Source organism: Myotis lucifugus, unplaced genomic scaffold (assembly GCF_000147115.1).
Source record: "Myotis lucifugus unplaced genomic scaffold, Myoluc2.0 scaffold_231, whole genome shotgun sequence".
In the NCBI taxonomy this organism is placed as follows: Eukaryota; Metazoa; Chordata; class Mammalia; order Chiroptera; family Vespertilionidae; genus Myotis; species Myotis lucifugus.
This window is the reverse complement of record NW_005871279.1, coordinates 862,357-890,190: the sequence shown is the minus strand read 5'-3', so window position 1 is coordinate 890,190 and position 27,834 is coordinate 862,357. Positions and strand designations below refer to the sequence as shown.

General features: G+C 38.0%; 2 protein-coding genes and 1 long non-coding RNA gene across 8 annotated transcripts; 2 read left to right on the top strand and 1 right to left on the bottom strand.

The window, feature by feature from the left end:
- TRMT10C (tRNA methyltransferase 10C, mitochondrial RNase P subunit) lies at positions 1-4,175 on the top strand. 2 transcript variants are annotated; one of them, XM_006098362.3, is made up of 2 exons: positions 1-101; positions 2,666-4,175. In XM_006098362.3, the coding sequence occupies exon 2, from the start codon at positions 2,678-2,680 to the stop codon at positions 3,929-3,931; it is 1,254 nt and encodes a 417-aa protein (XP_006098424.1). In that variant the 5' UTR covers positions 1-101; positions 2,666-2,677; the 3' UTR covers positions 3,932-4,175. The 2 variants fall into 2 exon arrangements, with proteins under 2 accessions (XP_006098424.1, XP_023617853.1); XM_023762085.1 differs by having other exon boundaries at positions 101-225.
- On the bottom strand, positions 1,642-7,527 carry LOC111827847. 3 transcript variants are annotated; one of them, XR_002831583.1, is made up of 4 exons: positions 7,368-7,527; positions 5,600-5,865; positions 3,733-3,806; positions 2,924-3,050 (listed from the first exon to the last, which is right to left on the bottom strand). It is a non-coding gene; the product is annotated as an uncharacterized LOC111827847 (long non-coding RNA). The 3 variants fall into 3 exon arrangements; XR_002831585.1 differs by lacking the exons at positions 2,924-3,050; positions 3,733-3,806 and adding an exon at positions 1,642-1,854; XR_002831584.1 differs by lacking the exon at positions 3,733-3,806 and having other exon boundaries at positions 2,921-3,050.
- PCNP (PEST proteolytic signal containing nuclear protein) lies at positions 7,480-27,622 on the top strand. 3 transcript variants are annotated; one of them, XM_014464005.2, is made up of 6 exons: positions 7,480-7,661; positions 13,738-13,913; positions 13,989-14,151; positions 18,059-18,133; positions 24,038-24,093; positions 25,816-27,622. In XM_014464005.2, the coding sequence occupies exons 2-6, from the start codon at positions 13,858-13,860 to the stop codon at positions 25,940-25,942; spliced, it is 477 nt and encodes a 158-aa protein (XP_014319491.1). In that variant the 5' UTR covers positions 7,480-7,661; positions 13,738-13,857; the 3' UTR covers positions 25,943-27,622. The 3 variants fall into 3 exon arrangements, 2 of the variants coding, with proteins under 2 accessions (XP_014319491.1, XP_006098423.1); XR_002831582.1 differs by lacking the exon at positions 13,738-13,913; XM_006098361.3 differs by lacking the exon at positions 13,738-13,913 and having other exon boundaries at positions 13,937-14,151.
- Positions 27,623-27,834: the final 212 nt, after the last annotated feature.

Genomic DNA, 27,834 nt, shown 5'->3' with positions numbered 1-27,834 from the left:
TTGGCGAGCGGCGGTCGGTGCGGCGGTGGTCTGTGCGAGGCGGCGCTCGTGCTGTGCGGTCCCTGCGGCTTCAGCGGCGGAGCCCTGTCCCTGCGGTCCCGGTAGGGGCGTCTGTCGTCGCCTTGTGTGTGTGTGCGTGCAGGTGGGAGGCCGCGGGGGCCGCTCAGAGACTAGACTTAGCGGAGCATGTGCGCTCGGAAGGCCCCCAGTTCAGAGGAAGCCCAGGTTGATGCACAATGTGTGACTTTTTTTTTTCTTTTTTTTTTTGGATTTTTGGAAACTTTAGTTAGGAAAGTATCCGAGTGGTACCGTGCTGGGTTGGCATTGTACAGTAATTAACTGCCATATTGGTCTAGAAATGTTATATTTTTTCCGTTTGTACAGGGGTAATGCACTGTATTAAATATGTAAGGTCTTATCTACATGGGTTTGATTGCAGAAACTAAAAAAGCATTCTCTTAAGTCATAATAAAAAAAGGAAGCCCAGTGATTTAAGAGACTATAAATACTACGTTATCTGGATCAAGAACAGTGTTTCCCAAAATAATACCCTTTTTCACTTTTTTATATTTTCGGTTTTCATTTCTATGCTATCCCAAAAATCTTTACTAGTTACAGAGACAAAACTCAAAAAACTTTTTTCTGAAATCATTGTTTCTCATGAGGACTCCCAGTTAAATATTCCAAGGAGTGTAAATTGTTGTGTGTTTTTTTCTTTAGAAGTTGTCTGAACAGCCCTAGCCGGTTTGGCTCAGTGGATAGAGCGCTGGCCTGCGGACCAAAGGGTCTGGGGTTCGATTCCAGTCAAGGCATGTATTTTGTTTGCAGGCTGATCCTCAGCTCTAGTTGGGGAGCACTCAGGAAGCATCCAATTCATGTGTCTCTCTCACGTCAATATTTCTCTGCCTCTCCCTCACACCTTAAAAAAATAAGAGAGAAAGAAGCCCTAGCCGGTTTGCCTCAGTGGATAGAGCATCAGTCTGCAGACTCAAGGGTCCCAGGTTCGATTCCGGTCAAGGGCATGTACCTTGGTTGTGGGCACATACCCAGTAGGGAGTGTGCAGGAGGCAGCTGATCGATGTTTCTCTCTCATCGATGTTTCTAACTCTCTATCCCTGTCCCCTGTCCCTTCCTCTTTGTAAAAAATCAATAATAAAAATATACCAAAAAAAAAAAAAAAACACCAAACAAACAGAGAAAGAAAAGAAAATGGGGTAGAAGAGAAGTGAATGGATTCAAGAAGTATTTAGAAAGTAAAATGAATGTAACTCAAATGGATTTGAGAGAGGACAATAACAAATGACTCCCAGTTTCTGGCTTCAGCAAGTAAATGGATAGCAGTGTCCCTCCCTAAAACAGTGCGGGGAGAGCAGCAGATTGGGAAGGAAAGCAGAGAGATTATTTCAGCTTGTTGCATTTGAGGTGTCTTCTGATTCATGGTGATTGAAAAGAGAAAAAATAAAAAAGCCATAGAGAAAATGTTTAGATTGAAAAAAAAAAGGCTAAGGACAGAACTTGGAGGCACATCCACCTTTATTTATTTATTTTTTAAAATATATTTTATTGATTTTTTTACAGAGAGGAAGGGAGAGGGATAGAGAGTTAGAAACATCGATGAGAGAGAGACATCGATCAGCTGCCTCCTGCACACCCCCCACTGGGGATGTGCCCGTAACCAAGGTACATGCCCTTGACAGGAATCAAACCTGGGACCCTTGAGTCTGCAGGCCAACGCTCTATCCACTGAGCCAAACCGGTTAGAGCCACATCCACCTTTAAAGGGGGTGAGAGGATGGGGCATCTGAGCATCAGTGGATAGGTCAGAGGATGGAGACTCCAGAGCATACAGAGTCACTAAAGGAAGAAAATTTTCAAATATTTTAGTTGCATTTTATAAAAAGTTGAATTCCTTCTCCCCCCATTGCCACCCCCCCCCCCTTCAAATCTGGCCCTAGTTTCACATCTTTAAGGGTCTTCATTGTCTTGTGGACACCCAGACCTGTAGGATAAACTGTGGAGCTTATATATATTTTCCCTCATTTTGGACATTTTGTTGGCAATAACATTATTTGCTGCAAAATAAAGTCTGAACTAGGGAAAGGAGGTTTGTTTTAAAAGCAGTAGATCTCTTTATATTTCTGTTTTGAAAATGTGAGAGCCTTGGTACAGAAGCTCCCAAGTGCTTTTTTACCAGTTGTCATATTCTGTAACTTTTCAGCCCTTTGTCTTCACGTGTTGCTTATGGTACGGATCTTATGTTTGGGTCTGTACAGGGTGGGTGCCCCACTCTGTATCGGGGTTAGTATAGAATGGAGAAGAATACAACATCATGACCTTAGCCACATTAGTGTTATATAACTGTTACCTAGTAATATTGATTTTCTGGGCCCTGAAGGAAATTCAAAGTATCCTTTTGCCTAAAGCAATAGTGAAATTCATGTTTAAAATAAGAACCCAAATAAGTTTTACATTTTTGCCTAGTGACTGATCATAGACTCTAGGCCACAGGAGTCTAGGAAAAATTAATGGGGCAGCAAATAAAGTTGTACTAAGATTCCACTTTGTGTTTCAGAAATTGATTGCATTTGAATGTCTCAAATTTATACTTGTAGTTAGAGGGTTTTTTTAATTTTTAACTTTTCATGACATTTTTCTTCTTTTATAGGGGTTTTCTTACATGCCTGTTTTCCTCAAAATGAGTATTGGTATCACCTTCATAAGACCTTTTGCCAGAGTTTTGGTGCCATTTACCCTTAATAGGAAGAGAAGGGTTTTATATTCAACGATTCTGCACAGACACATGTCTTCCAAAATACCAGCTGAATCCTATCCTAAAAAGGAAAATACATCACCTGAACAGCTGGAATTGGATGGGTGGAAAATTACAATGAAATCTAGTGTGCAAGAAGGTGTTTCAACAGTCTCAAGTGCCAAAGATGAAGATCCTGTAGCTGCCACTAGGGAATTAATTGAGATGTGGAGATTGCTTGGCAGGGAAGTACCAGAACACATCAGTGAAGAAGAGCTCAAAACCATTATGGAATGTGATTCTAAATCATCAAAAAAAAAATATTTAAAATATTTATATCTTAGGGAGAAAATGAAGAAAGCTAAGGAAATAAAAAAGGAAATGAAAGCAGCAGCAAGGGAAAAAGCAATACAAGACCAGCTGCTAGAAACCACTAACCAGGATAAACAGCAAGACTTTCTATTTCTACGACTTTGGGATAGGAATATGGACATAGCAATGGGCTGGAAGGGTGCCCAGGCCATGCAGTTCGGACAGCCTTTGGTTTTTGACATGGCTTATGATGATTACATGAAACCAAAAGAACTGCAGTATACTGTTTCTCAGCTTCTAGAAAGCGAAGGATGGAACAGAAGAGATGTCGATCCTTTCCATATTCATTTCTGCAATCTTAAACCAGATAGCCCTTTTCGTAGAGAGTTAATTAAACGTTATGGAGAAAAATGGAACAAATTGCTTTTAACAGCAACAGAAAAGTCTCACGTAGATTTATTTCCAAAGGACAGTATTATATATCTAACTGCAGATTCTCCCAATGTTATGACTACTTTCAAGCATGACAAAATTTATATAGTGGGATCTTTTGTTGATAAGAATATGCAGCCAGGCGCATCCCTAGCCAAGGCAAAACGGCTGAAACTGGCAACAGAATGCTTTCCATTAGATAAATATTTACAGTGGGACACTGGTACAAAAAATCTCACCATAGATCAAGTAACACGTATTTTGTTATGTCTGAAAAACACTGGTAGTTGGGAAGAGGCTCTGAAGTTTGTTCCTAAGAGAAAACATACAGGTTATCTGGAGATTTCTCAACATCCCCAAGAATTTGTCAACAGAATAAAAAAGACTATTAATTCATTTCCAAAAGGCTCTCTAAATAAATACACAAAGAAAAAGTGACTTGAAAGAGAAGTATTTGATAGCTTAAGAAATAAATGGATTGGAAATACAGTTTGTTAGTTTCTTCCTGAATGGAATTCACTTGCTCTTTAAAGAGTTGTCTTTCCAAACAAGTATTGTATCTCTCCCCAATTTATTAAATATCTGCAAACTTTGGAAATATATTTTGTTTACATAAAAAGAATTTTAGAAAGTAAAAAGAGTTGTCCAAGTTTGTTGAGCCCAGTAAAACAGTTGTATCATTGGCAGGGCTTTTTTATGAATACTTGCGTCTCAGACTCTATTTTCCTTCTTAAATGTTCTTTTAGCCATGTTAACAACTATTCTTTCATCAAAAATTGATAGAGGAGACCTTGTGGGTTTGCTCAGTGGTTAGAGTGTTGGCCCTCAAACTGAAAGGTCTTTGGTTCAATTCTGATCAAAGGCTCAGTCCCCAGCCCTGGTTGATGTCTCTCCCCCTCCCTTCCACTCTAAAAATCAATGGAAAAAATGTCCTCGAGTAAGAATTAACAAAAAAAAAAAATTGATAGATTTCTAAACTTCAGGTGGTTGTTCACTTACTAACAGAACATTTGGTACAATGCTGGGCATGTCATAAGCACTAAGGTATATTGTTTAACTGGATATTAAAAGGTTAAGCAATCCCTTGGATGTCAGAGATTTGGCTGTATAATGAAAAATGGGCCGGGCTGGCGTTACTCAGTGGTTGAGCATCGACCTATGAACGAAGAGGTCACTGGTTCACAGGGCACATTCCCGGGTTGTGGGCTCAGTCCTCAGTGGGAGTCTTGCAGGAGGCAGCCAATCAATGTTTCAGATTGATGTTTCTTTATCCCTCTTCTTTCCCCTCTCTCTGAAATCAGTAAAAACATTTAAAAAAGAAAATGGGTTTGAGGGGCAGAAAACATTTCCTTTTAAAACAAAAGGGCTTATTTGATACGTGTTACATACAGCAATTTGCTACTTTAGTGTATATGGCTTTCCTTTTGTAGGAAATAGTTCTTTTTCTCCAGCCATGTGATTGAATGGAAGTTGCCCTATTTTTATAAACCTGGCTCTCCTGGCCACAGCTGATCATCTCAAAGGAGACACCTCACTCAAGCTTAGAGATGGGCATCTGACTTTAAGATAGACCAGTCACAAACTATATGGCCTAACTTCCCGGCACTAACGAGGAAAGACTGGGCTTTTCTCTCTATCTCAAACATCCAATAATTTATTCTATAGTATTCTTCCTCTTTAAAGGCAACTTTTGTTGCCTATGTTCTAATTGTCTTTGCCTCTTACCTTTTACAGACATGTTTTTATGTAATGCCATTTCAAATGCTCTCCTTTTTTGCTCTTTTCAAACATGCCACCAACTTCCCAGCTTTTAATATTTAAAACAATTTATTTTTTCATTGATTTTAGAGAGAAACATTCATGCATTCATTGCTTGATTCTTGCATATACCTGACCGGGGATCGAACTGAAAGCTTGGTGCACTGGGACCATGCTCTAACCAACTGGGCTACCCAGCCATACTTGGCTACAATATTACCCAGTTGAACTTTGTTATATTTAAGCCAGTCCTTTAAGCAAGCATTTCAGGTGCTTAATAGTCACATGCAGCTAGTGGCTGCCACACTGACCAGTGCAGCTCTACCCTGTGACCTGCTTTGTGCTTACATCAGTTGTATCGTTTCCAGCCAGATCCATGGCCATTTCCATGGCACATCTACTGAGCACTTTCCTCCTTAAAATACTTCCTTGATTTCCATATCACAGCCATTGTTTTTTTCTCAATCTAGCAGCTTATCTTCCTCATTGGCTCATTCATTCATTCAGCAAATATTTATTGAGAACCTAGTATGTGCCCAGAAGTATTTTAGATGTTGGGATGTTGATGATACAGCAGTGCACAAAGTAGTCCCAGCCTTCATGGATATGAAATTCTGCACAGAGAGGAGACAAACATAAATATATAAAATGTCAGATGGTAGTAAGTGGTACTAGTTTCTCTCTTTCTCTCTCTCTCCCTCTAAATCAATAGGAACATATCCTTTAGTGAGGATTAGAAAAAAAAACCGGTATCTATAAATAAATAAATACATAATTTCACATTAAAAAGTCTCATGTTTATGTCTCTTTAAAAGTGAGAGTCTCCGTGATTAAATAGCTCGTGAAGATTACATCTGGGGAAAATAAAACAAACATGAATTAATTACCTGCTCTATGTAAAATATTTTGCTGGGCACGTTTACATATACTGTCATAAATGGTGGACCAGGACTTCAAATCACCCAATCACCAAACCACCCTGCTTTTGTCCGGATACATACTTTCTCCATTCTCTAGGTTTGGAACCTGAGGATTCATCCATCCACAAACACTGAGCACCGTTCATATATGAAATGCACAGTACAAAGTGCTGTGAAGAAAAAAATAATGGTCTCTGTTGGGAATAAAGGTCTCTGTTGTCAAAGAACTTTTGAGCCTGTAGGGAAACCACTTTTTTTTTTTTTTTAACACATACTAAAGGAAGCATAAAGTTACCAAGCAATGCTATGTAGAAATCATCTCACTTGGTCCTCATGACCACCCTTTGAGGAGACACTATTATTTCTATTTTATAGAAAAGGAAATGTAGGTCCTGTTGACAGTAAGAAACCCTCAAGATTTACTCAGCCAATAAGGGATAGATCAGGGTATTCAAACCCAAGCTCTGACTCCTTCAGACTAGTTTCTGTAATACTCACTGTATATTGTAGGGCAAACCCGGAAACTCCAGTTCCCTAGGCAAGGAATAAACCCTGTATAGCAAAAGGGCTGTATAATATAGGAAAAAAGGGGAAACGAGGCTGAAAAGTTAGACGGGGGCCCAATATAACGCTTGGACTTCATTCTGCAAACACTTGGGGCTCCACTAAAGATTTTTAAGCCAGGCAGAAATTACTGCAGTCCCCACTTAATAAAGTAACTTCTGTTAACTTGATACAGAAACTGCAGCCTACATTTAGAAACAGTGGTTTTACCACCTGGCTACCGTGTCCTTGGGCAAATTACTCTTTGGCCTCAACTCACAATAAAGAGGGTAATTCCGCACTGAAACTCTCCTGGGGAGCCAACGAAATAGTGTCTAACACAAGAGGGCGCTCAATAAACGCTAATTTCCCCCCTTAAGTAGCGAAAATTACGGCCCTACATTTTTTTTCCTGTGGGTAGGCAAGGCGATCCAGCAACACCAACACGAAAGAGCCAGCTAACTTAAGCTGCAACTACACCCCAGTCTGCAGAAACTTTACTGACCAGTGGTTCTCAACCTTCTGGCCCTTTAAATACAGTTCCTCATGTTGTGACCCAACCATAAAATTATCTTCGTTGCTACTTCATAACTGTAATGTTGCTACTGTTATGAATCGTCATGTAAATATCTGATATGCGCCCCTCCCCTCACCTCTCTGCGCCGTGAAAACAAAACCGATATCTCGTGAAAAGCCTGCACCAGTCCTCATGGGGGCCGCCCTCCCTTCAGAGGCGGCTGGGTTCCGAAGTCACCTGCAGTTCCGTTTTCGCTCTCCGGGGCCGCTCTAGGCTGCCGCCCCGCCCGCGGCGCCGCGTCTCCATGGTTACTGGGCGGGGCCGTGACGTCCTTGGCGTGGCTGCAGGGAGGCCGCGGCGGGGAAGATGGCGGACGGGAAGGCGGGAGAGGAGAAGCCGGAGAAGCCGCAGCGAGCTGGAGCCGCCGGAGGTGAACACAACCCCAGCGTCGCGGGCTGAGCGGGATGCTCTGGGTCTTTCTTTGAGCTCCCGGGGTGGAGGGCGGCGGGTGCGGCGAGAATGGGCGGACCTGACGCTCGCCCGGCCAGGTGCTGGGCCCAGATGAACCCTGGGCACGCCCGGCGCGGCCCGCGGGGATCCGGTGTCCCCATCGCCTCCTGGACGGCGGATAGTCGGCCCCAGTTCATCACCTCCTGGCCCCCCGGAGGCCCCGCCTCCGAGGAGAAGGGAGATGGGCGCTAGAGAGGGGAACGGAACTCGGGTGGGACCCGGCGCGGCGGTGCGGGAGGCGCTACCGCCGCCCTGGAGACGCGCATCTCACCGCGCACAGGCGCACTCGGTGGGAGCCTCCGCCGGCGGCCGCGGGAGCCGGCCGCTCGCCAAGTTTCCGACGGTGCCGCCCTCTCGGTTACACCTAGCGGGTCGTCTGCCGCTTGGCGCTGGGGCGGTGGACGGCCCCGGCCTTTATTCCCTTCCCTTTATTTTCCAGCCGAATACTGACCCTGTCCCGGGCTGGGTGGAGGCAGCGGAGGAAAGAGGGAAGGAAACCTTTGTCTGCCCGCCGGCTGGTTGCAGCTGCGGGGTCCAGGGTTAGGGCTTGGTTGCCCGGCTTTGGGGTGTCTGCCTTTTCCGAGCCAGGCTGTCGCCAGCTGTCTGCGGGCCAGATGCTCAGGTGCCAGCAGAGGCTCGTGTAACTCTTCCTGTATTTTGTTGCGATGTGCACGCAGGCTGGCTTGGTTTTGTCCCCTCCGCCCCTGTACGTTCAGGTCTCGTGCTTTCAGGAAAAGAAACGTAACGCCTCCAGCCACCCTTTGTCGTAACAAGGCACCTAATTGAACACGTGCGAGCTGATCGTAGTATCTTTAGAACGTTTTCAGCATTACTCCCCAGCTCCCTCCAGTTCTTCTTCCTGACAGTATTTCATATGAGAAAATACAGGACATTGATGGCATTTGAAGGCAGCTATTAACAACTGTTAATAGGATGTTGAATGTGAACTGCCTTGAGAAAAGTGTAATTGTTCAGTTACTTTGGACCCACAAGTCCCTTTTTAAAAAAAATAGATACAGTGGTATTAGTGGAGCCATACTCCTCCCTCCCGTCTCCCCTGGTTATTTACTATCTCATTAGGGACTTTTTTCCCTTCAAAAATTGTCTTGGAAAGTATCGAGTAAAGTTACATTTAAAAATTAGTGATTTGAAGAAGAAAAATCGGTAGCCTAAAGAATCTTATCTAGCTTTTAAACTGGCTTTTTTTTTTTTAACTCTCTTGACTGAAAGTATAGGAGGTGTATTTAATATGCTGTCAAAGTGTTAGCATAATTCCACTATATAATTTTTCCACCACCCCTTCAGTAGGGATAATTAGCTTTAGTATGAATATTGATGTTTCTGTTTTAGCATGTTTTTGGGGAGAGTGGTAGGTGGTATAAAATTATCTTTACTAATTGGTATTAAAATTATTATGGACTCCTTATAGATGACTTAGGATAAGTAATAACCCTTAATAACTTATACATTATTTGTCTCAGGTGTGCTTTCCTTTACAAGAAAATAGTGCTGTAGCACATAACCTTTTTTTAAAAAAAGAGAAGGTACCATTTTGTTTATCTATTTAATTGTGGGGTTTTTATTGTTGTTTTGAGGGAAAGAGAGAAATATTTATTCTTTGCCTCCCTCACACACCCAACTGGGCATGAAACCTGCAACCTGGGCATGTGCCCTGAGTGGGAACCAAACCCACAACCTTTCTTTTGGTGTAGGGACACGCTCCAACCAACTGAGCCACACCAGTCAGGGCGCATATGAACCATTTTTTAATGTTAGCTGTTTTTTAAAAATATATTTTTATTTATTTCAGAGAGAAAGGGAGAGGGAGATAGAAACATCAATGATGAGAGAGAATCATTGATCAGCTCCCTCCTGCACACCCTTCGCTGGGGATCAATCCCACAACCCAGGCATATGCCTGACCAGGAATCAAATTGTGACCTCCTGGTTCTATAGGTTGATGTTCAACCTTTGAGCCACACCAGCTGGGCTAATGTCAGGCATTTATAATGAAGTTGTACAAAGGAATCATAGTTAAAATATTTAATAGAGTGGGTATTGCCAAATTGTTCATTTTGTGGCCAGTAGCCACTGTTTTTGAAATACTATGAAGTTTATTTTAAGGGTTTATTTAGGGAATATTCTGATTTTTAATTCCTATTGAATAGTCCAGTAAATTGGAAATATAAGTATTTTTGTGTGATTACTTCATAGTTAACATGAATTTATGTGAATAAGAGAAGAGGAGAGATAATGCTAAGGGTGAGAGGCCTTAGGTAGATTTTTTAAAAATAAGGAGAGAGAGGGATAGAGAGTTAGAAATATCGATGAGAGAGAAACATTGATCAGCTGCCTCCTGCACACCCCCTACTGGGAATGTGCCCGTAACCAAGGTACATGCCCTTGACTGGAATCGAACCCGGGACCCTTCAGTCCAAAGGCTGACGCTCTATCCACTGAGCCAAACCGTTTAGGGCATGGCTGAATTTTTGTATCTCCTTGAAATAAATAGAAATTTTAGAGAAGAGCTATTCATATCATAATCATTGCCATTTCAGGATATTGTAGGTTATCTAAGATCTATCTAATGAAATTGACATTTATTATGCCAGGCTATAGGTCTTGAATATGTTCTCATTTAATCTGTTAGAAAGATGGCTGTGTACCCTTTTTTCAGGTGAAGAGCTACCAGTGTGTAAATGGGTCATGAAGGATACCCCTAAACTTACTTTCTTAATAGGTAATTTTTTTGAAAGTAAGATACCTTTATGCCCCAAGGCACTCCTCTCCCCAACCATTCAGTGGGGGGGAAAAAATGTTTGTACAATGTATAATTTAATTTCATATTAACTAATCAACACACTTTGTTCAGAATGAATATAAACTAGATAAAATCCCTTTTATTAAAATATCCCTTGATAAAAAATATAGTAGTTTGATATAACTGTCCATGTTTTGTTATACATTATTTTTTTTATTTTTAAAAAGTTGACCATATACTTATTCATCCTTTAAAATATAAATCACATTGCCAAAAATTTTCAAAAATCTCTGGTCATTCAAATTTTTGTTTTCCAGTCTCAAAATAGAAAACATCTCATTAAATACATTGAAAACAGCAGTTTTTATTAAAATCCCTAAATATTAAAGTAGCACATGTTGTGTTTAAAGGAAAGCACTTAATAGAATTAAGAATTAATGTTGATTTTTAATGGTATGTTTCAAAGCTTACATTAGGTTGAAATAATGTTCTAATGAGCTCTATATATAATTGCAGAAATTATAATAATCACACTAATAATAACATAGATTTGGCTGTCATATTTCCCCCTTACATCATTGCTTATTTCATTTCGCTATATTTCCTAAATGTTTCATGTATCTTACTACGTAATTGTTAGAAGAGGATTGCATGAAAAAATAACAGTTCAGTCCACGAAAAGTGTAATGAGTACTAATAGTGCATCCACCTTCCTTCACTCCTTTTTCCCCCCCTACCTTTTTATTGAAGAATAAATGTTTTCTAAAGCTACTGAGTATTCACAATTGCTTACCAAAAAAAAAAAAAAAACTTATTGAGAGTGAGCAAGGCTAGTTTTCTATATCCAAAAATAAATTGCTGATCTGGAATCAGCCATGTGTGAAAATGACCTAATAGACATAGTATGCTTTAATCTTCAGTGTGCATCTGAGATGTAGGTGGTCTTAATAGTTTGCTTCTTCAGATGACAAAAATACAAATGTGAATATAATTGAGTTGCTGCCAGTTGATTACTTACTTAATGATAGTTTTCCCAGCTCCCCTTTTCATGCTACCTTTTCCTAGAGCAGTCTCTAGAAATCTCTTCCCTGTAGCATGATGCAATTGGACAGATACTATTGTGTTCCCCGTATTAGCACATTACTAGTTCAGATAGTTATCACACTTAATGTTATTAATATTGTAGTAAGAATTATATTTTCACATCATTATTTATGCTTTAATTCTTGAAGATTATTTTTTGTTTCAAAAATATTTTCTGGATAACAGGAGACCTAGAATTAGGTAAAGATGGGTTTTAAAAGAACAGGAAATCTTATATAACACTTGAGTCACAGTTCAAAGAGCAGTTATACTACAATTAAAACTAAATGTTCTTTGCACTATTTGTTTTTATTTATTTTCAGAATTTCTATATATTCCAATTTGAAGAGTTTTCAATTTTAGCTGTGTATCAGTCACAGAGAAGTTATCACTGTTTGGGTTTACTGTAAATGTTATACGTGATTAAAATTATAAATAGATGGGGGTTTGCCCTTGGGGGTGGGTGTCGCTGGGGGGGGTCAATCGGGGAAAAAAGGGGACATGTAATACTTTAAACAATAAAAAAACTATAAGTAGAAAGCAGAATATAATTTAGCATAAACTCTTTTGTTATAAACTTAGACTTTGAAAAAACTTTAATCCTTTTTTAAATTGATTTTTAATTTAAATTTATTGGGGTGACATTGGTCAACATGAACATATAGGTTTCAGGTGTGGGTTTTTGTGTTACAAGGTCTGTATATTGTACCATGTGCCCACCACCCAAAGTCAAATCTCCTGTCACCATATATTGGGACCCCCTTTTCCATCTCCCCACTTCCCTCTGGCAATCACCACATACATTATATTTTTTAAAAAGAAATTCTAAATTGAGTTCTGCATTTTAGCTATTGAATAGTAATCTTTCTTTCTTCGGGTACTTTTGTAATTTCATATCTGAGTAAGTAAATGGCACCTCCTGGGGAAATCCCAAAACCTAATCCTGCTTAATTTCTTTCCTACATTGTCATTACAACTCTCACTCCTTGTCCAAAGGAAATTAAGAGTTATTTTTCCTCTCAACAAAATCAGATGTTCTGTTCAAAGTGCTTATTAACTAGAGACTCTACAATTCCAAATTATATAGATTGAGATATATAGCCTCCCCTTTTTTAATCAGTTTTTTGTCAGTCTGTGTTTAATTTCCTCCCTTCCCCTGCATTCAAGCTTTTTGTACTGTTTCTTAACTATTGTCAGAGCTATCCCTTAGAGCATAAATAAATCCATCCATTGTAGCGGAATACATCCCATAGAGTGAATTGGTAAACTGGGGAAAGAAAATACGAATTTTAATAATAGCCAGCCTTCTGTCTTACCTCCCAATATGTTCTTAAATCGCCTTGTATAACATATCTGAGATATTTGAAATGTGAACTCATTTCATCATTTATTAATGCAAACAGGAGCAAAATTACTGAAAAACATCTTGTATTCATGCCTTCTGTTTGAAATTATAATTAGCTCATCTTTCATGATTAAAAATAACCTAAGTATGATTTTTATTGTGGGTTTTTTTATATATATAGATAAAAAGAGTGGAAATTTATTGGGAGCAAATACAGACTCCCACATAAGGAGGGGTCCAAGGGGTAACCCACTAAACTCTTTTTTGCTAAGGTTTTTTTATTATTTTTTTATTGATTAAGTTATTACATATGTGTTCTTATCCCCACATTACCCCCTATACAATTATGATTGTTAAAAGCTCTTAAGGGTAGCTTAAAACAGGTGATAATAACCAAGCTTTCAGAGGAGAAGTACTCAAAGGGTGATAACCTTTGTAGTCTTCTTTAAAGTTCCTTTACAAGTAAAGATTGTGTGAGATGTACATGAGGAACACATCACTCAAGAAAGTTATTCCAGGTTTTATTAACATTGTAGGTCAGGTAATAATGGCTGTTTATAACTAGGTACTTTGTGTAACTAATAGTACATTATTGAAGAATATTGGAACTTACTAGTCAAATGTATTATCCTATGATGTGACTAATTGCTCACAAACTAGTTTGTGTAGAACAATTTACAGACCTTAATTTCTAAACAAAATCTCACAAATAACTAGATTATTGTACAACTTAACTGTTTAGTTGAAGGGTCTTTACTTTCTGTGAACTCTGTTTATAATTTTAAATTGCTCTGTATTTTATGCTAGTTAATTCATGGGAGCCTCTTCTACTGCCACAATCTCAGTTCCTGTTGTATACTCTAACAAACAGTGGATGAGACTGTTGGGTCAGTAGGTGACAACTGCAGAGGTATCTTCCTTATAACGATGCTTTTTGAGGTTGCTGCTCCCGTCAGTCTGCTCAGTAAAAATAGCTCATCTTGGTAAGTTGTTTCGACTTCACCAGGACCTGAAGAAGAAGCAGAAAAACCTGTGAAAACTAAGACTGTTTCTTCCAGTAATGGAGGGGAAAGTTCCAGTCGCAGCGCTGAGAAGCGATCAGCTGAAGAAGAAGCTGCAGACCTCCCAACAAAGCCTACAAAGATCTCCAAGTTTGGATTTGCCATAGGTAGTCAGACGACAAAGAAAGCCTCCGCCATATCCATCAAACTTGGATCAAGTGTGAGTTGTTATTTTATGTATGATATTCGTAATGGGTCTTAAGAATTTGTTTTGGAAACCTGCTTTCACTGAGTTAGGTAAATTAAGTATAAAAGTGTACCTATAGGTATTTAAGGAGTTATTAGCTCCATGTTCAAGAAAGACCTGGATGAACTATATCTTAATAAAGTTTGTTTTTATTTTAAAAAGGTTTGGAATATAAGAAATAACTACAAGTAATAGCTTGAAATTTTCCTAAGTTGAGCAAAACCTCTTAAAATTTTTTCTGAAAGAATTTTAGCTTATTTTTCATATCTTTCAATTCTAGCAATATTAAAAATAATATCTCTAGAAATTATTTTATCTTAAAAGGTTAATATTAGCAAAATATTCCTTGATAAGAAGAGCTTCCTGATTATCTTATTTTGGAGCTGCACGAGGACCTTCATTGATATCCTGTGACAGTAGTTCCTTACAGATCAACTTTTCATCCCTTGTGGGGGTTTTTGTGCATGTGTGGTTTTTTTAAAATATATTTTTATTGATTTCCGAGAGAGGAAGGGTGAGGGAGATAGAAACATCAATGATGATGAAAAAAAAAAGAAAAGAAACAAACAAACACCAATGATGAGAGAGAATCACTGATAGGCTGTCTCCTGCACACCCCACACTAGGGATCGAGCCTACAACCTGGGCATGTGCCCTGACCGGGAATTGAACCATGACCTCCAGGTTCATAGGTCGTTGCTCAGCCATTGAGCCACACTGGCAGGGCTTGATCCCTTGTTTAAACCATGAGTCAGTATTTACGAACTATGGAGTATCTGGAAAGTATTTGAAATACTAGATTGAAGCATATGAGGTTTAGAAATTTGACTATAACTATTTTATATGGTTTATCCAAATAGATCTCTTCTTTAAGAAGAAAAGTTACTTATATGTTGTATTGCTATTAGTTTTAGAAAATAGTTACATTCTTGTGTAAGGAGAAAAATCCTAAAATTGCTTTTGAGTTTATTCATATCTTTTCTGTGAAAATTAATGCTCAGTTGCTAGATGCATACAGCTTTTTTCTGCATTAGATGTTCATTCAAAGATCTTTAAATCTGATATGGATCAAGTTTCTACTATAAGTGTGACCCACACTGCTAATTTTAAAAGCTACCATTTCTCAGAACTCCCACTTCCATCAAGACATTCAGCTTGTAAATTCATTACTTAAGACTCGTCTCCCTATCAGAACTGATTTTTTTGTTTAATCTCTTTTTTTAAGTTGCATAGACTTACCTGCATAAATATTTTTTTTGTTTTTAATCCTCACCCAATGATATATTTTTTAGAGCGAGTGGAAGGGAGGGGGAGATACAAAGAGAGAAACATCAAAGTGAGAGAGACACACCAATTGGTTGCCTCCCAAACGCACCCCAACGGGAGCTAGGATGGGGCTAGGGATCCTGCACGTGCCCTGTACCAGAATCGAATCCGGGACCCTTTCAGTCTTAGGGCCGACACTCTATCCACTGAGCCAAAACGGTTAAGGCAAAATTTACTTTTTTTGATAGTGATTAAAAATGTATTCTAATGTACACTTCTTATACAGATCCCCTTGATAATAAATTTTACTGTGGTTCAGCACACCCCTTAAATTGGATATATAAATCCCTAATTCACATTTAGCAATTTAGTAATGCCTGATCATATTAGATGGGAGGGTTGTGTTTGAAAAAGCCTACTCAGTAAAACTAATCGTTGGAAAACAAAAACCTATTTTTATAAAATAAATGATAGTGCGCAAACATAATTTTCTTGGGGAGTAGAGATGTAAGATATAAGAAATAGTTGGAATTGTTGTTGATTATGTGATGTGAAAAGGTAGTCCGATCAACCAACAAATACTTACCTAGTGTCTTATGTTGCACCTACAACAAATACATGAGTTCTTTAAAAGATTGAAGGGTGTTTCTAGAGCAGCCGTGGGCAAACTACGGCCCGCTTGAAATGAATAAAACTAAAAAAAAAAAAAAGACCGTAGCCTTTTATGTAATGATGTTTACTTTGAATTTATATTAATTCACACAAACACTCCATCCATGCTTTTGTTCCGGCCCTCCGGTCCAGTTTAAGAACCCATTGTGGCCCTCGAGTCAAAAAGTTTGCCCACCCCTGTTCTAGAGTCACTATGCATAATCTTCAAATGAACATTTCTTATTCCTTCAGAAGCAAATATTTTTATTGTTTATAAAAATATTTGTGTGTGTTATAGAAGAAGGGATGGTTAATTTTGTTGTAGGTCAGAGAAAATTTCACTGATAAAGTGATGTTTGAGTTTGCCTTAAGTGCAGGCAGGAAGCGAAGGGCATCTCAGATAAAAGGAATTTCATGTAAAAGCAGTTTATATATGAAGCCATACAGTACATTCAGGAAATTGTACTTGGAAAGTGTTTGGAAGGTGAATATAAGATAGAAAGCCCCCAAATGAGACCATAGGATCAAATCATAAAGGACTTGAATTCCATAATGTAATTTGGCCTTATTCTTTAGGTTCTAGCAGAGCCATAGAACATTATAAGGAATATTGATACTTAAATGGTTTTGCATTTTAGAAACATCACCATATACATCACTCTGTACAAAGGATTAGAAGGTGGGGGAGTTTGACATACTTGGTTTGGGATGGATGGAGTTGACCAGGGGAGAATAGAGAAGGAAAGGTCACTAAGGACAGAATTTAGGGTACCTGTCATTTGAAGGGGGACAGGAGGGAGAAAAGAGAATAAAAGGTCAGAGAATTAGGAAAATTGCCAATAAAAAACAGTGTCACAGAGGCAAAGGTAGGGTGTTTTTATTTTTAAATGTATTTTTATTGATTTCAGAGAGGAAGGGAGGGAGAGAGAACTATCAGTGATAAGAGAGCATCATTGATCGGCTGCCTCCTGTACACCCCTACTGGGGATCAAGCCCACAATCTGGGCATGTGCCCTGACGGGGAATCGAACCTTGACCTCCTAGTTCATAGGTGGACGCTTAAACACTGAGCAACACCGGCTGGGCAAGGTAGGGGTGTTTTAAAAAAGGAACTGGTGCCCAGCCAGCATGTCTCAGTGGTTGAGCGTTGACCTGTGCACCAGGAGGTCACAGTTCGATTCCCAGTCAGGGAACATGCCCGGGTTGCGGGCTTGACCCACAGTGTGGGGCGTGCAGGAGGCAGCAAGCAATGATTCCCTCTCATCATTGATGTTTCTATCTCTCTCTTCCTCTCCCTTCCTCTCTGAAATCAATAAAATATATTTAAAAATAAAATAAAATGCAAAAAAGGAACTGATGATTAGAGTCAAAAGTAGCACACTTGTCATTGGTGATTATATAATCAGGGTCACCTGATTCTAGTTGAGTGAGGAATTGTGGAGAATGGTAAGGGAGGAAGCCAAATTGCAGTGGGTTGAAGACTGAATGGGTGGTGAGAGGATTGGAGATACGTACTGAGGACAATTTACTTCAAACAGATTAGAAGAGATGCTATGAATGAAGCATGCTTATAGGCTATAGGGCAGGAAGCTAGCTAGTAGAAAGATGAGCCTTGGAGTCTTTTTATGTTCCCAAGTACACTACTTAATTTTAATGTTACAATGGGAAAGTAATACTGATAATTTTCTCTTACCTGTCCCAGGTGCCCCTTAGCTAAGTGATACTAAATTATAGGTCCTAACTAGGAAATCTTTTATAAGAGGGGAAAAATGGACAATAAAGTAAAAAGCTACCCATTGATAACCCACATTTTCAAAAAGAAAGAATGGATTTGTCCAAAGTTTTTTCTGAGTTTCTTACTATTTCTATGAAAACAAAGTTTAATATTTGATGATAAATTATTTATATCATTAAGCCTGTGTAGATGTTATGTCATACTCTTTAATATGTTTTTTTTCTTCAGAAACCTAAAGAAACTGTTCCAACTCTTGCTCCAAAAACCCTTTCAGTAGCAGCAGCTTTTAATGAAGATGAAGATGTAAGTTGACACCCAGTTTTGTTTATTTTACTTTAACCAGTTCTTTAAGAAAGATGTTAGTGGCAGATTATAGGTTGTGTTAATGGTACTAGTGAATTTCCTTTACAACTCTGATCAGTTTCTGTGTGTGAGACATCTGTGAAATCTGGATATTTCTATTTATTATATTTGGTTGTAGGGTTATTTAAAATATTGTTAACTCTGGGGGCAAGGAACTTAATCATTGATAAATGCTTCTTATGAATTAGAGGCCTAATGCACAAAATTTGTGTGTGGGGGGGGTCCCTCAGCCTGGCCTGCGCCCTCTCACAATCCAGGACCCTTCACTCCTCACCACCCGCCTGCTTGCTCCTTACCACTTGGCTCGCCGCTTCTTAGCGCTGCCACGGCGTCTGTCTGAGCAGCGCTCCCGCTGTGGGAGTGCACTGACCACGAGGAGGGCAGCTCCTGTGTTCAGCACCTGCCCCCTGGGGGTCAGTGCACATCATAGCGACCGGTCGTTCCGCCCTAAGAGTCGCTGGGCTTTTATATGGATAGATAATATATGTATGTACTAGGAAGTATGTAGCATCCAAAAAAAATTGAATACTGCCTTTAATAATTTTTATAGCTGAAGTCTTCAGTGATGAGACATTTTAATAATACAACTGATTCTTCCTTTATCCCCATGAGGCAGCTGTATTGGTTTCTCCCTTTATCCCTGTGAGGAATAACAATTAAATAGTGCAGGTGATTCTGCTAGAAGTTTCACTCAATGAATTCGTATTCCAGAGTAAACATAAGATGCTTATCTGCTGTCATAGGCAGTCCTAGTCCCTTCATGCCCCTCATAGGGTCTCTCTCTCACCATGCTTATGAATAACTATGGAATTTTAAGCATAATTTTGACTTTTCCTTAGACTCTGACTTTAGAACCTAACCCTCATTTTTTAAGATTTGACCCCATTATATAACAATTAAGTGTTACTGGATACATGAGTAAATTGCTACCAAAAGGAATCTGGATAAGAATTATACATTCAGAGGAGCACAACCACTGGGGTAGGAGTGATTGGGAAGAATATATAACAGAAGAAATATGAGTTGGGTATTGAAACATTAGGTAGGATTTTGACAAACCAAGGAATACTTTTGTAAGCTAAGACGTCAATTTTCAAATCACGGTGATAAATACTAAGCAGCTCCATTTGACTGTGCTGGAGATTTTTTTAGTTTTGGGCAAGGATAAATGTGAAATGCTTGGATCCCAGGTCAGTAGGTAAAGAATAACTGGTCATCACTGTATTCTTTGGACCTTTACTCATTCTACACATTTGAGTACTTTCCATATGCTAGGCACAGTGAGATTACAAAGGTAAATCAGACAAGTTTCTCTAGGAACTCAGCCTTCTAGAGCAGAGACTTATACATAAAATAGTACAAAATAAAAATCAAAGGTACCTGGAGATGAAGTGATGTGGAATTCAGGGAAAGAAAGAGGCTGGTACTAGATACCTGAAAAGACCACTAGATTGGCAATCAGGAGACCTGAATTCTTTTCCTGTTTGTCCAGTTCTTAACCAGTAGAAAGCCTGTGCATAAATCACTCTACCTTTTTGGAGCTGTAGTTTTTAAACTGTGAAATGAAGGCTCTATTTAGAACATAGATTTTTAAACTATTTTTCAGAGTTCTGGTGTTCTCTTGAAATGTTTCAGGAGCTACTGTGCTGGAAGGTGATGATACCTAACAAGCAGGGCTCTGGTCTCCTGCCCTGTTTACTTACAGAAATTCTTGTATCTGTTTGATAATTGGGAACCCAAAGTGAGATTTTATTGAAGAAAAAATGTATTTCATTGCCCCATTCTCCCCAGGAAGGTTTAAAAAGTACTAACAAATAATATTTACTGTTTTCTGTCATTTTGACATTCTTAACAGATTGTATGAGGACAATATAGGAAGAAGGAAACAGCATGTGTAAAAGTGGAGAGGCTGGAAATTATAAGCAATAAATACATAGTAGTAATTGCTTTCTTTGTTTTTGGGGTTTTATTGTTGTTGTTTCTTGTTTTAAATATATTTTTATTGATTTCAGAGAGGAAGGGAGAGAGAGAGATAGAAACATCAATGATGAGAGAGAATCATTGACCGACTGTCCCCTGCTGGGGATTGAGCCAGCAACCTGGGGATGTGACCTTTATCAGAATCGAACCCTGGACCCTTCAGTCCACAGGCCCATGCTCTATCCATTGAGGGCAGTAATTGCTTACTCTGAATACCTAACAATTTGTGTTGTTTGTTTTCTTTTTTGAATACCTAACAATTGGGGTATCTTTTCACATAACTTTATTTTACCTTCCATATATCCCTGTGATTCATGTGGTACAGTTATTTCTATTTTGCAAATGGAGAAGTTAAGAAGTTAAATAAAGTATGCATAAGTATGTGCGGATGCACACAAATGTTGAACTGAGGTCTTTTGGTTTCTAGTCCTCTGTTCTTTGCATCATCCCTTACTGCTTTCTCTAAATATTTTATAAAGAAATTTTGGACAGGTTCAGGCAACACTCTTTCTCTGCTATAAGATGGTAATGATAGGAAGGGATAAATTTGTCTCTTAGATAAAAGAATGCAATGCATCTAAAATCTTTATCTGGAGAGCATTTGAGATCTTGCTCCCCTGTATATGTTACCTGCTTGGCTCAAATAAACTTATCTAAAAAACATTTTCCCCATACCCTAAGTAAAATTGACTAATTACTTACTGCTTTCTCTAAATATTTTATAAAGAAATTTTGGACAGGTTCAGGCAACACTCTTTCTCTGCTATAAGATGGTAATGATAGGAAGGGATAAATTTGTCTCTTAGATAAAAGAATGCAATGCATCTAAAATCTTTATCTGGAGAGCATTTGAGATCTTGCTCCCCTGTATATGTTACCTGCTTGGCTCAAATAAACTTATCTAAAAAACATTTTCCCCATACCCTAAGTAAAATTGACTAATTAGATTGTACCAAAATTAAGGATTTCTGTTTAATAATATTATTGACAAAGGTAATGATGAAAGCTGGAACAAGATATTTGCAAATGTCTAAAACCAACAAAGACAGGGCCCTGGCTGGTGTGGCTCAGTTGTTTGGAGCATTGTCCTGTACACCAAAAGGTGACGGGGATCGATTCCCAGTCAGGGCACATACTCTGCTTGGGTTGCATGTTCAATCCCCAGTCAGGGTGCATGTGGGAGGCAACGGATTGATGTTTCTCCCACCGATGTTTCTCTCACCGATGTTTCTCTTTTTCCCCCTTTCCTTTCTCTCTCAATTAAAAAAAAAAAGTCAATTAAAAAATACCAAAAAAAATAAAACCAACAAAGAGGGGAGCGTTTGAGATTTGGTTCCCAACATATGTCTTCAGTTTGTCTCAAATAAACTCTTATAAAAATTCTAAAATAAGTAAAAATAAAATCAACAAAGGACTAATATCTGAAACATACAAAATAAAATATTTATCTGGTCCTTTTTCTGTAGAAACATGGCAAGTAACCTCGAATATATATCTGAGCCTGAAACATATTAGACAAAGGGTATTCTTGTGTCTCTTTAGAGTCTAATTTGGGCAGTCTCTGGATCTTTCGTGTATTTCATGGCATTAACATTTTTGAAGAGTTCAGGACAGTTATTTTATTATTGTTATCATCATTATTTTAGGACAGTTATTTTGTAGAATGTTCCTTAGTTTGGATTTGTCTGGTGTTTTCTTATGATTAGATTCACATTCCTTTTATCTGGAATACCACAGAAGTAATGCCAAGTTCTCGGTGTATCATATCAAGGAGCACATACTGTCAATATGTCCCATTACAGGCAGCATTAACTTCGATCATTTGGTTAAAGTGATGTCTGCTAGATTTCTGTACTGTCAAATCACTGTTTTTTTTCTAATTAAAATTTGTCTTATTGGAGATACTGTTTAAGAAGGTATATAGGCATTTACTCTTTTTTTTAAAAAATAAATCTTTATTGTTGAAAGTATTACATATGTCCCCTTGTTTCCTCCAGTCCGCCCCCACCCCCTGCCCTCACCGCCCCATTGTCTGTGTCCATGGCCATGCATATATGCATACAGGGTCCTTGGTTGGTTACCTCCCACCCACTCACCCTCCCTCCGAGATTCCTCACTCTGTTCCATATTAAGCATTTACTCTTTTTTTTTTAAATATATTTTTATTAATTTCAGAGAGGAAGAGAGAGAGAGAGATGAAAACATCCATGAGGAGAGAGAATCGTGCATCGGCTGCCTCCTGCACGCCCCCTACTGGGGATCGAGCCCACAACCCGGGCATGTGCCCTTGACAGGGAATTGAACCCGGGACCCTTCAGTCCCCAGGCTGACGCTCTATCCACTGAGCCACACCGGCCAGGGCAAGCATTTACTCTTGAGTGTTAACATCCATTGGTGATTCTTGCTGGAGTCAGTTATTACAATGTTTGCCAAATGACTTTTTTATAATTCTTTCTGTTACTGTTGAAATGTGAGGTTCAGGGTGCAGATTCTTCTCGTGGGTTCTTGTCCAACAGAGTTGAAGAATTTGTGGACTAACAGATTTCTTTAATACAAATGTAGACATTTATTAGAAGCATATACAAACTCCATCTAGGCAGAGGTGTCCCCAAATGGGGAAGGTCTCTCTCTCTCTCAAAAAAAAAAAAATCTAAGTAATCTGAATCTACTGAGTCTCTGTCTCCTGTGCTTTCCTCATTGGTCATTCTGCTACACAGTATTAGTTTCAAAGCTTAAATCTCAAAGCCCACTTGGTGCTCCCCTCTTTCTCTCCCCTTATCTTACAACATTCCTCTATCCTTTGTGGAAATATGTTTCCTTCCTGATATCCTGTGACTTTTCTTTATCCTCTGTGAATGTATGTCTTCCTCCCCCCTTATCCTGTGGCATTTTTCTGTCCTCTGTAAAAGTAAGATAAGCATTTTGGTGCCTCCAAGCCCCCATCTATGCATTCCTCCCCCATGGATCCTCTCTCAGTTATCCTGGCTGGAGATGTTTTATTACCCCTAAGGCTCTCCCAGCTGCTCAGGTCAGGCTGCTTTTAATTGCTCAAGCCAGAAAGGCCTTAATCCTTTCTGGACCACCCCCCCTCCCCTTCCTATCTGCCTAATTAAGCTAGCTAGCTAACCCTTAGCACTATAAAGAAGAGCTTTCCCTTATTTATATGTGTGGTGGGTTCATGGATTCTTACTTTATTCAATTGGTTATAATGCTCAAATTGTCCCAGATTTGACCAATAGAAACCCCGTTAATTTAAGGACTCCCTTTAAAAAAATATTTAAGCTCAGCAGCAAAATTTATACTTAAAAACTTACATCATTGTAACTTATCCGTAACTATAAATAGGGAAAAAATAGTAAACAAAGAACTTTCAAGATATCTTTTAGTCAGGGAGACATTTTTGAGAAGGAATAATCCAGTAAGATGGTTAAGAGTCTTTGCTTTGGCACTCTATTGTTTTGCTGTTTATTAGCTTTGTGACCTTGGACAGTTTCACCTGTTTATCTCACCTGCAGATTGGGAATGATGATAATCATACCACATTGTACAATTGTTAAAGAGTTTTAAAATATCATGCATATTAAAGCATTTAACACAATGTGTAGTACATAATCAACAAATGGTTTTAATTCTAGAATATCTAGTTTTTACCAAAAGTTTTAATGCAAAACCAGCACACTAGAAGTGCATTTCTTTTTAAAATGTAGTTAAGATAAATAATTTTCTTCTTTTATCAAAATTTACAGAATTGAAAATGCTAAAAGACTTAGACATAAAATTTTGCATATTGTAATGAAGTGAATTTAATAAATCTATATGCAATCATCTCTGTTAACTTCTGTTTTTCTTTTTTTTTCCCTCCAGAGCGAACCAGAGGAAATGCCTCCAGAAGCAAAGATGAGGATGAAGAATATTGGAAGGTATTATAATTTTTCATAAATATTATAGAAAATTATGGTGAATTAAGAGCAAGAATAAATTATACATAATCTTTTATTGTTCAGGCTTTTCTTGTGTATTGAGCATAACAGTTTTGTTTTGTGAGTTAATCAGTGATCTTATGAGTATTTTAAGAAAATTAACAATTTAAGACTTTCTTTTCAGATACATGTAATCCATATATATATATATATATATATATATATATGTTTTGTTTTGTTTTTTCAAATAAGAAATAGCTAGGAGCAATGTTCTGGTTTAAAATTTATATTGAATTGTTTTCTGGTATAAAAAGAAATGGCTTTCACTCATTTTTTTTATGATATTCTCACCACTTAATCTTGATCATAAATACCCTTTTTTCCATGGTCACTTAAATGTCACATACCAAAATAAAACAAAAGTATTTTAATTTTCCTTTATTGTTTCTGTTGTCATGGAAATAATGTTAATTTTAAGTTAATATGATGTTCGGTTTCCTGTTTTTGTATGCATAAATGGATAATTTAGAAGCTAGTAAAAAAGCTTAGCTTTAAATCGACCCATACTATGTCCCCATTTCTACGTAATGTATGAACTTCCAAAGAACTAATTGCTAAATCCATAAACAGGTTCAGCCTTCAGATTTTCGGTCTATGATTCAAATGGGAACAGTCCCAGTACCTTCATTTTATACTGGAATCTAAGAAATATACCTGGCATTATAACCCAATCTAAACACCAGTATACATCTATCTATCTAAATATGTAAAATTGAAACAGAGTTCATAAAATGACCTAAATCTTTCTGTATGTGATATATCTTCATGTTTTTCTTAAGTTTAATTTTTTATAAATGCTAATGACAAGCCAGTAAATTAATTTCATGACCTTATTAATGGGTTGCAAGCAACAGTAGTTTTGTTTTTTTGTATATATATTTTTTTTATTTCAAAATGGGTAAAGGACTTAAACGTAAGAGGGGAAACCATAAAAATCTTAGAAGAATCCATAGGTAGCAAAATAGCAACAATTTTTTAAAACTATAATGGTTGCCACCATTGGCTATCCTATATAATAAAAGCCTAATATGCTAAGTGTCCGGTCAGCTGTTCAGTCAAAGCATAATATGCTAATGTTATGCTAAGGCCGCTCAACCGCTTGCTATGATGTGCACTGACCACCAGGGGGCAGAGGCTCCGACCAGTAGGTTAGCTTGCTGCTGGGGTCCGACCAGTAGGTTAGCTTGCTGCTGGGGTCCGGCCAATCCGAACTGAGCGAGATGGGCCGGACACGCCCTGGAGCCCTCCCAACCTCCCGTGACCCTCCCTGGCCCTGATCGTGCATCAGTGGGGTCCCTCAACCTGGCCTGTGCCCTCTCACAATCCGGGACCCCTTGGGATGTCAGAGAGCTGGTTTCAGCCCAATCCCGCACGCCAGGCCAAGGGACTCCACTGGTGCACAAATTCCTGCACTTGGCCTCTAGTGTATCATAATCACCTCAAATGTTAAAACTACAAATTTACTTGGTCCTCCTCAGACCTGAATCTGAAATTTTAGGACTGGGTCTGTGGAAAGTATATTTTTTAAAACCTTTGTAGGGGCTTCTGATGTTCAGCCTATGTTTATAATAAGTGCTAAACAAATGTGTTTTGAATTATTAAAAACATGGCCCAAAAGGCTTTGTATAACATTTTGAATAAATTTCTTTTCTTTTAACACAGGGATACACCAACATCAGCAGGACCAAACTCCTTTAATAAAGGAAAGCATGGGTTTTCTGATAACCAGAAGCTATGGGAGCGAAATATAAAATCTCATCTTGGAAATGTCCATGACCAAGACAATTAAATGATATGTTTTGAAATTGGGGTATGGGGTGGGTGTAAAGTTAAAAGGAACAGTTTCCTTTTTAAAGAATGATATAAGACTATCTTTGGAGCCGCCTTTTTTTTTTTAAGATTGAGTGGTACACTAATAAATGAGAGTTTGAAATTAGACGTAATTTATGTTTTATATACAGATTTCAAGACATTTGCTAATTTTGTAGTTTCATGTAATTAGTTTCCAAAGGTTACAGATAATTTAAAAAAAATCAGAAATGGTACCTTTCTAAGAATTGCATATTTTTTTAGACACAACCTATTAGCACATTAAGAGGGAAGCAAAAAGTTATTGTCTGTTTAAACTGCAAGCAATTACTCTAACTTAACTCCCTTATTAACCTAAACTTTCTGGCTCCCAGGAACAGCCTTATAAAGAGAGGGAGTATTGTATTGGGAGGAAAATGTTACTGGAGTATTGACTAAAAGTGAATTGGATAAAATTAAAGTATTGCTTTTTTTCCTAATGGGCATTTGTTTTGTTTCAAGTCAAACTAGATATTGCATTGCTATCAGTGGATACAGAGGCTTAGCTCTTTAAAAGAAAATTTTTTTAATTTTATGTAAACAGTTGAGTATTTGATATAGCCCACTTCACCTTAATGGGTCTTGTCTGCCTTCATTAGTCTACAAAGAACAACCGTTTGCTACCAAAGTAAATCAGTATTTTGAATGTGCTTCTCTTGGTTTTTGTTATTAGCTTAGTTCCTCTGCGCATTTCCACCAGACTTGAGGCAAGTCATAGGAAGCTGTTTCTTTTAAAATACAAACCATCACCAAAAATTTTAAATGTACATAATACTTAAATATTTGGCTGTTTTTATTTTTTTAAATGTAACAGACAGCAAAAAAGCAACATAGTGTCAAGATGGAAAATGAGAAAGATGCACTTTCTGTAATTGTCATACCATTTAAGTTACTAATTTGTGAATTCCATTTTGATTTGTACTTAACTACAGGAATCCTTATTTAATACAATAAAATGGTTTATTTTAAGTGTATGCATATTAACCAATGGCCTCTCAAAAGCACATTTTCGATATTGAAAATAGAAGAAAAGAAAATGCATCTTTAAACATTTTATGGAATCTTTGACCACATATACTTTGTTAGAGCTATGTGTTGTAGGGTTTTGTTTTGTTTTTGTATTTTTGTATATGAATTCTTTTTTAATGTGACAATTAAACACATCTTTAAAGGTATAGTCATAGATAAGAGAAAAATGCAGTATAATGATTTCCTTGAAAACTTCTACAATGTTAAATTTGCAGGCAGCTTCAGACTGTCTTAATGGTGGTAACTAATCGCTCAGCTCTTTTAAAAGGTAGTAACTCCAGAGAAGCAGCCTGTATATATTCCTAACACTTTGTTCACTTTCATTTATTAGAGTAAGTCCCAAGTAAAACAATGGAAATGTATATAGAACTATTAGTTCTTACCTACTTGATTTAATGATATCAAGATACATGAATTTAACTTGCTTTAATGTAGGCAAACTTTTCATTTTTGTCTATTTTACTGTTAAAATCCCTCTCCTGCATATTCTTTTCTTGACTCAAACGAAATATTAGCCTATGGTCAAGATGGGAGAGAGAAATAACTGAGATGAATGTCTTTACTAAAATACCAATAAATTTGTCAAACTCAATAGTGTTCTTATTTTCTATTATGCTTAATTGTTACTGGGGTTTTTTTTGTTTTTTAACAAATGTTACAATTGTTGCTTTTGCCCACATTGTTGGCCAAGGTAATGGGAGGTTTTAAATTATTGTTCATTAGACTCTATCTAATTTAGCATTTAGTTCTATAGCATCCTTCTCCTCCCCTGCCAGAGTGTTTGCCCTATGCTGTAGAAAAGCC